The sequence below is a fragment of the Camelina sativa genome, chromosome 15 (genome assembly GCF_000633955.1).
Source record: "Camelina sativa cultivar DH55 chromosome 15, Cs, whole genome shotgun sequence".
NCBI classification, from domain to species: domain Eukaryota; kingdom Viridiplantae; phylum Streptophyta; class Magnoliopsida; order Brassicales; family Brassicaceae; genus Camelina; species Camelina sativa.
This window is the reverse complement of record NC_025699.1, coordinates 19,902,932-19,917,205: the sequence shown is the minus strand read 5'-3', so window position 1 is coordinate 19,917,205 and position 14,274 is coordinate 19,902,932. Positions and strand designations below refer to the sequence as shown.

The 14,274-nt window shown below is 36.1% G+C and overlaps 1 protein-coding gene across 1 annotated transcript; it reads left to right on the top strand.

Moving 5' to 3' along the window:
• Positions 11,546-13,786, top strand: LOC104747239 (probable LRR receptor-like serine/threonine-protein kinase At5g65240; the record flags this gene model as incomplete). The annotated part of the gene is given in 9 exon segments (XM_019237125.1): positions 11,546-11,718; positions 11,851-11,968; positions 12,084-12,291; positions 12,470-12,842; positions 12,952-13,084; positions 13,169-13,243; positions 13,325-13,468; positions 13,570-13,641; positions 13,732-13,786. Coding segments are annotated over 6 exon segments (555 nt in total), but the record flags the coding sequence as incomplete, so codon positions are not given.

Genomic DNA, 14,274 nt, shown 5'->3' with positions numbered 1-14,274 from the left:
GTTTATATAAGAAGACGGTGTCGTATATATTTTGTAAACTAAAATGTACTAATTATTGATATATACGAATATTGACATATGTTTATATATATCCTCTTAACTTTTTTGAAATATTTTTCTAAAATATGTTATTTATCTTTCTAATTATGTATGGGGATCTCTAATACGTATTTTTTGAGATTTACTTTCTTGGTCTTTATCAATATATTTTTTTGTTATATTTCCATAATCTTTAATATCATTATCTGATCATTATCGAACCATTAGTTTTTTTAAAATTATGTTCTAATTTATATATCATTATTGTTATAACAAAAAAATATCTCAACTTATATATATTTTTTCCATTAGTAACATTATATTATTATCGAACTTTCCGCTGGATTGTCATATCATAATTATTATTAACAAGGTAATTTCATTGTATTATCAAAACTAATATCCCTTAAAAAATCAAAACGAATTATAATAACATCATGATAATAATTATAAATAAAAATAGATATTATTATTAAATATTTAAATTCAAAAACGTCTTTCGAAAGTCAATCCTTTTTCATGTTAGATCTTTGCGTCCATATCTTGTTCTTCTCACACCAGAAAAATCCAGTAACACCCTTATCATATGTGTTAATTGACTCATTGATAGTCATGGTATTGTATTCCATCCAAGTTTGAAATCGAGATTTCTTATTCGTTGATTTCAATATACTATCTTCACCGTCAACAATGAATTTTTTAACGTTAAGATGCGCCAATGAGCTATCTTCAGAAGAACTTGATTCTTTACTGCTTTTTCTGTATTTTTTTAATTGGTTCCGGAATGCTATCCTCACAAAAGAAAACAAATTGTTCTGGTTGAAGTTGCGAACAAAGTGCATCTTCATCAGCTTCTACACTTTTCTTGGTGGATCGACAAACTCCAGATGAACGTTTCACTATGATTCTACATATATACATTTGAAAAATGTGAATGTAAATTTACAATAATACATAATAATGTAAAAGCTTGATTTTTGCTTTACCTTTTACGTCAAACAGCAAGAACTCAAGAATTTGTTCATTTTTTTTTTCTAGTTGACATGGTAAAATAATAAGACTTATATATATATAACATGTAGAAGATAAATTTTCACATTTGATAATATTATATTTCCTAAAGTTGCGTATTGAATAAGCACAATATTCAGGAATACCTTTAAGTTTTTAATATAATAAAATTTGTTAACATATTCGTTAATGATCATTTTCTTAATTTCTCATATTGAATATTCAGATTATTAAATTTGACCTTTTATTTTTAACGTATTATCATTATTTCTGGAATTTTGATTTATTTCAAAAAAGTTTTACTTTGGGGTTTAGAGATATTCTAACTATCATTATTTCCAAACGATTATATAGTATGTTTTTTTTATTTATGCCACATTATATATATAATTATAATATTTGTTTATTTTAAACATAATTATAGTAAATAACTGAAATAAATTTTTACCAATACCAAAACGTTAAGATGTTTTGAAGCGTTAGTAATTGTCTACATAATTTAAAATTTTATTTCAAAAATTAAACCAAGAAAAATTCCAAAATAAAATTAAACCCAATATCATGTTTTGAAGTGATGTAACTTGTTCAATCTCGGGATTCAGTTTTGATTTTTTTCCTTGTCTTCATGCTATGACCCCCGTTCGATCTAACATTGCTTTCTGTATGTTCTCTCTTAGATAAAGTCAAACTCATTTCAGCTGGTGCGATTTGCAACATATGATCGTCGACATCCGAAGAATTATTTGAAAGTTTATTCCTTCCATAGAGTTCTTACATTGAAATTGTAAGAATTGCGGAATAAGAACTAGAACAAGAGTGAGAGAATCGGATGAGAGACATAGAAGAATGAGAGAAAAATATATTGTCTTAGATTAGTTGTTTACAAATGTGTGAACAAGGCTTATTATAGCCATACAATCGGCATCTAGCCGTTAGGGGAGAATTAATGAAGAAAGGGACATAAAGGAAGCTTCTCTCGGTTGAGGGAATAGTGAAAGCGACTGGTCCTAGGTTTGACTTCTCTTAACCATCACATGTGACTCTTCCACTAACCACTTGACCGACCACTTGAGATATTTTCTGAGATGCCTCTTCTTAATCCTTCTTTCTACTGAACTCGAATCCCATAAGGCCACTTTGTCTCATCATTCTTGTTGGATTGTAGCCCATTCACTACATACTTGTACGGACGTCCGTACGGTCGGTTGTACAGACACCCTTGGTCGAATGTGCTACTCTCCCTTGATCAATACTCTCCCTCAAGTTTAGCCGAGTGAGATGGCTAAACTTGGATTGCCGTGATACATTACCTCGTTAAAAACCTCAATATACAAAACCGCATGGGACAAAAACATATTGTGGGAAAAAGAGTGTAATGATCACGGCTAGAGGACTTGAGATCAAGGGTGTGTCAAGTCCACAAGTCCAAGTTTGTTGTGGATGTGAGCACAAACTTGGTGACTTGNATATGATCGTCGACATCCGAAGAATTATTTGAAAGTTTATTCCTTCCATAGAGTTCTTACATTGAAATTGTAAGAATTGCGGAATAAGAACTAGAACAAGAGTGAGAGAATCGGATGAGAGACATAGAAGAATGAGAGAAAAATATATTGTCTTAGATTAGTTGTTTACAAATGTGTGAACAAGGCTTATTATAGCCATACAATCGGCATCTAGCCGTTAGGGGAGAATTAATGAAGAAAGGGACATAAAGGAAGCTTCTCTCGGTTGAGGGAATAGTGAAAGCGACTGGTCCTAGGTTTGACTTCTCTTAACCATCACATGTGACTCTTCCACTAACCACTTGACCGACCACTTGAGATATTTTCTGAGATGCCTCTTCTTAATCCTTCTTTCTACTGAACTCGAATCCCATAAGGCCACTTTGTCTCATCATTCTTGTTGGATTGTAGCCCATTCACTACATACTTGTACGGACGTCCGTACGGTCGGTTGTACAGACACCCTTGGTCGAATGTGCTACTCTCCCTTGATCAATACTCTCCCTCAAGTTTAGCCGAGTGAGATGGCTAAACTTGGATTGCCGTGATACATTACCTCGTTAAAAACCTCAATATACAAAACCGCATGGGACAAAAACATATTGTGGGAAAAAGAGTGTAATGATCACGGCTAGAGGACTTGAGATCAAGGGTGTGTCAAGTCCACAAGTCCAAGTTTGTTGTGGATGTGAGCACAAACTTGGTGACTTGCGGCCTTGGTAAAGATATCTGCTAGTTGATCCTTGCTAGGTGTGTAATATGGAAGTGTGACTCCTTCTTCAATCTTCTCACGAACTTTGTGGCAATCCAATTCGATGTTCTTGGTCCTTTCATGGAAGACTGAGTTTGTTGCAATATGAATGGCGGCTTGATTTTCGCAGTGCATAGGGATAGGCGTGTTCACGTTGAAGCCTAGTTCTTCAAGAAGACCCTTGAGCCATGTAAGCTCGGTTGTAAGCTTCCTCATTGCCCTATACTCTGATTCGGCGCTTGACATTGACACCACCTTTTGCTTTTTTTACTTCCAAGTCACAAGATTACCCCCTATGAATGTGCAATAGCGGGTTATTGACTTCCTATCTGTCTTATCACCACCCCAATCAGCATCGAAATAACCCACAAGGTCAGTGTTTGAGTTCTTTCCCATCCAAATGCCTTGTCCAGGGCTCCCTTTGAGATAATTTAGAATCCTCTCCAATAGGCTCCAATGATATGTTGTAGGATTCTTCATGTATTGGTTTACCTGATTCACAGCATAGCAAATATCAGGTCTAGTAAGTGTTAAATAGATTAGCTTACCTACAAGTCGGCGATAGCGAGAAGGATTGTCATAAGGAGGATCCTTTCGCTCAGGTTGGTAACCATCGGGAAGTGGTGTGTCCACAGAATTTGCTCCTAGTTTCCTTGTCTCACAAAGTAAATCAAGAGTATATTTTCTTTGTGAAAGGAATAAGCCTTCCGGAGATCGATAGACTTCNCCGACCACTTGAGATATTTTCTGAGATGCCTCTTCTTAATCCTTCTTTCTACTGAACTCGAATCCCATAAGGCCACTTTGTCTCATCNATTCTCCAAGGTCTTTTATATCAAATACTGAATTTAAATGAGCCTTAACCTCTTTAATACCTTCTTGATTGTCTCCTGTNTGTAGCCCATTCACTACATACTTGTACGGACGTCCGTACGGTCGGTTGTACAGACACCCTTGGTCGAATGTGCTACTCTCCCTTGATCAATACTCTCCCTCAAGTTTAGCCGAGTGAGATGGCTAAACTTGGATTGCCGTGATACATTACCNTGAGTGTGATCTCTTGAACCCATGATCTTTCAAAGTTGTGCTAAGCTTGTGGTACCAAGCTCTTGGTGACTGTTTTAGTCCATATATAGCTTTCCTTAAGTGCAAAACCTTTCCAGGTTTGTTCACATCTTCAAGACCCGGAGGTGGTGTCATATACACTTCTTCCTCTAATTCTCCTTGTAAGAAAGCGTTTTTGACATCCATCTGCCATAAATCCCAAGACAGGTTCGTAGCTAGAGAGAGAACAACCCTTACAGGGGAGAGCTTAGCTACAGGCGCGAAAGTGTCCTTATAGTCTTCTCCATAGGTTTGAGTGAAGCCCCTTGCTACCAGTCTAGCTTTGTACCGTTCTATGTCTCCATTACTCAAGAACTTGATTGTGAATATCCACTTGGAGCTCACAGCTTTCTTGCCCGGAGGAAGGTCAGCTTTGTCCCATGTATTGTTACGGTTCATGGCTCCCACTTCATCATCAACTGCATCCAACCATACTTTACTCTCCTTAGCTTCTTCATACGTTTGTGGTATATGGTGCTCATCTATTTTTCCAAGGAAAGCTTGATGATCGGTTGGGAGAAGAGCAAGAGAGCAGACTGCTTGAATTGGATGAGCAATGGCTTCATTGTTATAGTAGACCCATTTGTCTTGCGACTTGAGTCGGGCGCTCCGTCTCGGTTGTGTATGCATATCGGTGTGGTCAGTCGAGAGAGGTTTCTCTTGCGATTTGAGTCGTGCACTACGTCTCGGTTGTGGAGGCGGACCGGTGTGATTGGTCGAGAGAAGTGGTGATTCTACCAGTACTGCTTCTTCTTCGATCATGCTGTTCTCTCCTTCCAGCTCAAGAACCGTCGTATCATGTGACGCATCAGTTGGAGCAGTCGTCTGCGGTTGAGGTAAGATCGAAGTAGGCTCGCAAGTTGAGTCAGGTGTAGTATCCTGGGACATAGTTTGATTTGGAGTTGATGATGCTCCAAGGTGATCTAGAAGGAACCGGAGGCTTGCCGACTGATCATTTGGTGTTGCAAGGTCTTTTAAGTCCTCCCAATCTTTCTTATCAAAGTATCCTTGTTCTTCAAGGAACTTGACATCACGAGAGACCCAAGTGCGCTTGTTGATAGGATCAAAACATTTGCATCCCTTTTGAGTTATCGAATAGCCAAGGAAAATGCACTTGATGCTCTTGGCTTCAAGTTTGTTTCTGAGCTCTCCGGGTACTAAAACAAAACAAACACACCCAAAAACTTTTAGATGACTAATGGATGGTTTAAATTGATTTAATACCTCAAAAGGTGACTGATCATCTAAAATTTTTGTTGGAATTTGGTTGATGAGATAACATGCTGTCATCACCGCATCTCCCCAATATCTCTTAGGAACATTGGTGTGAAACATCATTGATCTCGCCACTTCCATCAAAAGTCGGTTCTTCCTTTCAGCGACTCTGTTTTGTTGAGGAGTATATGGGGTGCTTGTTTGATGTATAATGCCATGCTTTGCTAGATGTTCTTTGAATCGATTGCTAGTATATTCACCTCCATTATCTGTTCTAAACACTTTAATCTTAGCATTAAATTGGTTAGTAACATAATTTTGAAAGTTTGTGAAGGCATCAATCACTCTATCCTTAGAGGGAAGTAAAGTAACCCAAGTATATTTTGATTTTTCATCTATGAAGGTCACAAAATACTTGTTGTTATCCCTAGAAACACAAGGGGAGGTCCAAACATCAGAATGAACTAAGTCAAAGCATTTTTCATAGAAGGTAGTTGACTTAGAAAATACGGTTTTACAATGTTTGCCAAGGATACAAGCTTCACAACTAGAATGATCAAAAGAAACATTAGGAATCATCAATTCAAGTGCTCTAGAATGAGGATGACCTAGTCTAGCATGCCACATAACATTAAAAGAAACTCCAAGATGAGCACTAAGAGAAAAAGATTTAGGTGAGCTTAGTGAAATATCTTCAAGAACATAAAGGTCATCTTTGGTTCCACCTTTACCAATCAATTTTCCAGACTCAATATCCTGAAAGTAAACATCATTAGGCCCAAATATAGAAAAGCAATTAAGATCATTAGTGGCTCTTTTAACCGGCAAGAGATTAGAAGTGAACTTAGGCATGTAAAAAGCCTTAGACTCTTCGTTAAACAATTTTAAGTTCCCAACTTCTTGAATTGGTATTTTATCACCATTAGCAATTATAACACTACCTCTAGCCGGTTCAATTTTGTTTAGGAGATTCGAGTTACTAATCATGTGGTGAGAAGCACCCGAATCTACTACTAGAGAGTTATTAGGCTTTAGGGTGAAGAAAGTTTTACCACTTGACTCCTTGAGAGCCAAGGACTTGAAGAAGGCTTCTAGGTCCGACTTCTTCACATAGTCTCCTGAAACACTCTCTTCTCCACCTTTTGATGAACCGGCTTGACATTGTTCCTCCTTGGTGTGAGTGTGATTTGCTCTCGGACGATTGTTGTTGTGATTCGGATGGAGGTGAGGATGAATAAACCAGCATTTCTCTTTGGTGTGGTTCTTCCTCTTACAATGTTCACACCCTCCCTTAGCTCTCCGGTCTTCTGGCTTGAAAGCTCCTTTGTTCACCGTGACAAGCTCCCCCTTTCCACTAAAGAGGCTTAGAGAACCTTGTTCCTTTTGAATTTGAGAAAAAACGTCGTCAAGGCTGAGAAGTTTGTCCGACCTCAAGATATGCTTGATGAGATCATTGAACGTCGGATTAAGAGTTAGGAGAAGGGTGAACACTTTGTCTTGTTCCCTCCGTTCGTTGAGTACAGCCGGATCCATCGTGTTTGGCCTAAGCATCTCGAACTCGGCCCAAAGAGATCTAAACTTGCCAAAGTGCTTGTTAAACTCCATGTCTTCTTGATTCAAGTCATTTATTGCTTTCTTGACTTCAAAGACACGAGTTAGATTGGAGATGTTGCCGAAGACATTCTTAAGAGTCTCCCATAGCTCGCTTGCTGTCTCACAATATGAGTACGCCTCGAGTATTGGGGCTTCAAGAGAGTTTTGGAGGATGGAGAGGACGGTCTGATCTTCTTGGAACCATTTGGCTTCTTCTTCGAGTCTAGCCTCCTCTTCATCTTCTTTGATGGTTTCTTTTCCATCTTCCTTGGTGGTTTTTCTTGGAGCCTTACCACCTTCGATATGGCTCCATAGTCCGCGACCACACAGTGCGGTTTTGGTGGTTCTTGACCACAAAAGGTAGTTTCCTCCCTTGAGGACGGTCGGTAACACAAGTGGTTTTGAGTTTTCCATGCTAGAGTGTTATTGACCGTTGGATAAAGTCTTTACCCGGAGAATAATAACAAGAATAATGAGAATCGAGTGAGAAGGATTGAAGAATAAGAAGAATAGAAGAGTTAGATTGTCAAGAATCAACAACCTAGCTCTGATACCATGTAAGAATTTCGGAATAAGAACTAGAACAAGAGTGAGAGAATCGGATGAGAGACATAGAAGAATGAGAGAAAAATATATTGTCTTAGATTAGTTGTTTACAAATGTGTGAACAAGGCTTATTATAGCCATACAATCGGCATCTAGCCGTTAGGGGAGAATTAATGAAGAAAGGGACATAAAGGAAGCTTCTCTCGGTCGAGGGAATAGTGAAAGCGACTGGTCCTAGGTTTGACTTCTCTTAACCATCACATGTGACTCTTCCACTAACCACTTGAGATATTTTGTGAGCTGCCTCTTCTAGATCCTTCTTTCTACTGAACTCGAATCCCATAAGGCCACTTTGTCTCATCATTCTTGTTGGATCGTAGCCCATTCACAACATACTTGTACGGACGTCCGTACGGTCGGTTGTACGGACACTCTTGGTCGAATGTGCTACTCTCCCTTGATCAATAGAAATTATATACATTGAGATTTAAAAGATATAGAATTCATAATGGTATTATGGGTATTTGATTTTTTTTTTTTTTACTTTAGTACCTTGCCAAATTGCACAACCATGTCATCCTTTTCTTAAAACTTTTCGACAGCATAAGCATACTTGTCGCTTTTTAAATTCTCGATTGTAACCGAAATTTTAAACAGCATAGTCTTCCTTACTAAGACAGAGAGACTTTCAGGAATAGCTGCAGTATCATCCTGACCAAAGGTGAACGCTTGATTCAATACTTGTTTATATATTTTAAAACCAAAAGGACTTCAAATGATACTATACTTACTTTAGGTTTTTCGAAAGCCAGTTCTTCTGCCTTTTTTCCAATAAATAGTTGGGCAAGACCGTCAAAGAAGAGCAGCTTAATCTTTTGAGAACTTCCGTACCCAACATGAAGTATGAGTTTATACCTTTTAAACAGTTTGGCATCACTTAAAATGTGTGTATAGTTCCAAATCACAAATCTTAAAAACATTTAAACAGACTAAGTGAAACTTACTTGTAATCAACATCCGTAACATCAGCATCACAAACTCCACAACTATAAAGTAAATCTTTTCCAGTTTGAGATTATGGTAGATACGGCTGCACCTTCTTATTGCAAACTTTACAGGCAATATAATACCATTTAGGCAACAATTCAACAGAATAAATTGTCGCGATTGTCACACATGTTCGCGTGTGTAAAGAATAAATCAAACATTCGTTCCCCCATAGATAATTCATAAACAATTTAAGTTTCACGATATCAATTTTTCTTTAGAAACGTTACCTCAAGTGAATAAACGATTTGGTCCATAGTACTTTTTTCGTTCATAATGAAAAACTCCTCATATAATGTCACTTTTGGTTTCTGAGGGCTTGGATCATCATCAAGTTGTATTAAATCAACAGCATCAGTGGATAACCTGTAAAGTTATGCTAATAATAAGAATATGTATACGAATATAGCATGACTCTTGGAATAATATAAAAGGGATATATATATATATATATATATATATACTTACTTCTTTCGAAACGCGTCTACTTCAGGCATAACTGAATTAATCAGAATGTCGGTAGAGTTGAACGCATTGGAAATACTATAATTCCCTGTAACATGGATTTAATTGGAAAAGTTAGATTTGACAATCATAAGCTATAAGATTTCATCCGAAAATCAGATATTACCTTTCCATTCCTTCAAGCATGCAAATTGTATTACACAAACGACAACAGTATCTTGATGTTCTTTTATTTGTGTATCAAAGTCCTTTGCAAGATCACCCCACACCGTGCAATTTATCCGGGTTCCACTATATTACGAATGCATGAAATAAGAATATAAAATTAGATATGATATTTTAAATTAATTTTAATTTTAAAAAATATTTACTAAGGTTTCATATGTTAAATCTTGCAAATCGAAGCTCAATTTGACATTATCCTTCCCTTTTGTTTTGACGCTATCAAGATTTACTTGAGATTGCCTAACTGAACAAAAGGACGAACGTTCATCTTTTTAGAAGTCATATTGAGTTGTGCATACAACTCTTAAACACATTAGCGGATCAATATTTATAGAGATGTTATACAACCGACTTGATTTTTTTTTTTTTTAGAATATTTTCTTACTTTATTTTTTTAAGACGATAATGATGAGGAATGTAAACATATAATTTATGAATATTCTCGATATGCTTAATATCATTATTCAAAAAGTAAATTTAACATATTTTTACTCCTACATATTTAATGAAATTCATCAAGCAGTTGTAAATTATCATATGTCGATCTTTAACATAAACGTTATTTTGTAAATTATAATAATGGACTTTAAATTTTAAAATTACACAAATCTCTTTATGTTATCATTTGCAATTAACGTAATTTTATAAATAATCCGGAAAAAAGTTATTTTAATTAACTTATAAAATCTCAACAAATCTTCAAATACCAATTAACAAATGTGTTTATCAGTAAACACTAAAAATACAGAATATCGAAGATCGGATCTGAACATAGTTCTCAATAAAGATTTTGATGCTTCTCAAAGGAGTCCTCAACAGCAAGATGAATATAGGAGTCAAGTGCATCACTGTATTTTGCAGAAGGATAAATTTCAATCAGTATTGTTCATATCAATTAATCATTAAACAAATAAAGTTAGATTTGTTTATTACCTTAGGTCCATATCGAACCTATAGTCGGTATCATCCAAATCTTTGATTCTTGACTCACCATGATCAATGTAATTGTACCTACATATTTGAATATAGTTAGATATATCCACATATTTTAAATATATAATCGAAAGATGATCCAAAGTAAGACTCTGACTTACATGTAGTCTGCAAATTCTTCACTCTTTGGGTCCTCGATAATTTCNACATATTTAATGAAATTCATCAAGCAGTTGTAAATTATCATATGTCGATCTTTAACATAAACGTTATTTTGTAAATTATAATAATGGACTTTAAATTTTAAAATTACACAAATCTCTTTATGTTATCATTTGCAATTAACGTAATTTTATAAATAATCCGGAAAAAAGTTATTTTAATTAACTTATAAAATCTCAACAAATCTTCAAATACCAATTAACAAATGTGTTTATCAGTAAACACTAAAAATACAGAATATCGAAGATCGGATCTGAACATAGTTCTCAATAAAGATTTTGATGCTTCTCAAAGGAGTCCTCAACAGCAAGATGAATATAGGAGTCAAGTGCATCACTGTATTTTGCAGAAGGATAAATTTCAATCAGTATTGTTCATATCAATTAATCATTAAACAAATAAAGTTAGATTTGTTTATTACCTTAGGTCCATATCGAACCTATAGTCGGTATCATCCAAATCTTTGATTCTTGACTCACCATGATCAATGTAATTGTACCTACATATTTGAATATAGTTAGATATATCCACATATTTTAAATATATAATCGAAAGATGATCCAAAGTAAGACTCTGACTTACATGTAGTCTGCAAATTCTTCACTCTTTGGGTCCTCGATAATTTCCGAGCATCCATCACCATTGGTTAGGAGAACATTATCATCTAGCATCACCGATTATAAATTTAATAAATTATTCATTATCATAATTAATTGCATTGAATTTCTAAAAGGAAATTACCTAGAATATTGCATAAAAGTAGGTTTATTACTACACTAACACGTTGAGATTTCTGTCTTACTATAATAACACATAAAAGTTTGATTATTACTTCTAAACCAGGATTGTGTGTTTTATTACGGTTTATGCCATTTAGCTGAGATTGATTCTTTCTACTTTGATTCATCTTCTTCGACTAAATCATGATATCCAAACAAAAGAAACACCATATTCTTGTTGGAGATTACTGTCCCGAGGGAGAAGAAAATTATCAGAGCCAGACAATCGTTTACGCATAAAACTATGTCTTCTTAAAGACGCTTGTGAGATAAGCCCAATTAAGTTAGATATTTTTTTTGCTTTCGCCTCTGATATTTTTTCAAAATTCATAATTCATCTTTTCACCGTAAAGCCGGCTTCCTCCGACGGTGAAGAAGCATGTGACCGATTTTGCTCTCTCTTTTTTCAATTTAGGTCAATTTTAGGGATTTGGTAGCTATTAGGATTGTCTTCTTAGAGACGTGCTAGACAATTGTCTCTACTGTTTTGGGTACCCTTATCTCCGCCATCTTGACCTTCTTCTTTGCCTTAGGTTTGTTTCTTTATTTTCCGTTCCTTGTAAACTCGATTTTGGATCTGATTTTGTCTATGTGCATTCAATACTCAGTTCGATCGATTCTCTAATCGTGGAGTTCTCAATTTACAAGGAATCCGCCGGAGATGAGAAGCGGCGGCTTAGAAATGATGTCATCTTCGTCGGGGATTTTGTCGTCTTCTTCGGCGGCAGCAATCGTAGCGCTTAATCTCAAGGAGGCTACGAATTGGTGGTCGGATGTGAATGAATCTCCGGTGTGGCAAGATCGTATCTTTCATATCCTCGCTGTTCTTTATGGGATTGTTTCCGTCATTGCTGTGGTACCGTTACTTTTGTCCTTCTCTCGTTTTATAAATGTTTGGTTTGAGATTGGAATTAGGGAAAATCGAAAGATTAGGGATTCCAGGTTGAAAGTGTTGCGGGCTGGTTAAGAAAAGCCCTAAAATTGATTGGTATGTTAGGCCGTTGACGCCATCTCCTTGTTTTTTTTTGTTGCAGGGATTTCATCAAGTCATTCTTACAGGGTTTTCTCCCGGGTCTTGCTCTGAAGATTTTCTTGTGGATTCTCCCAACAGTTCTTGTGGATTCTCCCGTAGACTTTAGTCTCCTTGATTTTTTATTTTTGTTTTGTTTTGCTTTTACTATAGAATTTTGGATTTCCCGTAGTAGATAGATCCACTCTATGATCTACTAAGCTCAAAGTTATGTTGTAATTTTTATTGTTCAAACGTTTCTTGTAGTTGCTACAAGTTCTTAGAATCCAACATTTTGAAATTTGCTAGCTCTTTAGAATAAATGGCTCTGGCTTTTATTACTACTGCCTTGGAGTTGTTTACATCTTTATGGTCACCTGTCTCACCAGATGCTCAAGGTCATTTCATTTCTCCCTCCTTTTGTTTGTCTCTTTCAGAATTTTCTTTAGTACTTTCTACGTTTTGTCAAAGTACAGCTATTTGTTAAACTCCTTTTCGTTTTTTCAGGGAATGCGCTGTTTGCGTTGAGGAGCTCGTTACGTGCATCCCCTGAACAGCTAAGTGATTGGAACCAGAATCAAGTTGATCCTTGTACTTGGTCTCAAGTTATTTGTGAGGACAAGAAACATGTTTCTTCTGTGTAAGTTTTAATAACACTAAGCTAAATTTAGTGATTTTGGGGTTGAGTGAATATAAATTTTGCTATATTGTTGTGATTTTGCAGTACACTGTCTTACATGAACTTCTCGTCCGGAACCTTGTCTTCAGGGATAGGAATCTTGACAACCCTCAAGACTCTGTAAGCCCCTACTTAAGTCTTTTCTTTTCGTCATTGTTTAGTTATATTGAGGGATTCATTGTTTTTGTTTTGGGGTCGTAGTACATTAAAAGGAAATAGAATTATGGGTGGAATACCAGAATCCATTGGAAATCTGTCTAGCTTGACCAGCTTGGATTTGGAGGATAATCAGTTAACCGGTCACATACCATCCACTCTCGGTAATCTCAAGAATCTCCAGTTCTTGTAAGTGACTCTACTCACTCAGATTTCTTGAAACTTGTGTAACATCTTTGGAACAAAGAATAGCAAAGATCATGTCTTTGTTTCTATGTTTGACCAAGCAGGACCCTGAGTAGGAATAACTTAAACGGGACTATCCCAAATTCACTTACGGGCCTATCAAAACTGATAAATATGTGAGTGGTTGTTCTACGTGTTTTCTTTTAAACCCTTATCGAGAACATTCCTGAGTGTCTTAAATGCTGTTGCTTGAACTACTTTTGCAGTCTGCTCGACTCAAATAATCTCACCGGTGAGATTCCTCAGAGTTTATTCAAAACTTCAAAATACAAGTGCTGATATGAGTCTTGGTGGAATGGGCGACACCTTACTTGCGAGACAAGCGAAAAGTGTTTAGGATAATGGACACGAAGCTTGTGGGTCAATACCCTCAGAAAGCAGCGTTTATGATGTCTTTCTTGGCTTTACAATGTATTGGAGAGGTTAAAGTTAGACCATCGATGCCTGAGGTCTTGTCTCTTCTTGAGAAAGTTACAATTCCAAGACATCGAAAGAGTAGAAGCAGAGGTTTTGCTACTAACTCTTCTTCCAAACGGTTTCTCAGACACTCTAATTAAGGACTCAAAATCTCTTTGGCTTTTGGATTGTTTCTTTTGTGGAAATGGAATATAAAAACCTTTTTTTTGTTACGTCATTGATAATATAGAAGAATAAAAAAAGCTTGGCTATGATCTATAATTAAGTTTTTAACCATACGTTACATCTTCTAATCTTAACTGAGCAAACCTCATTCAGTTAGTGGCTATTAA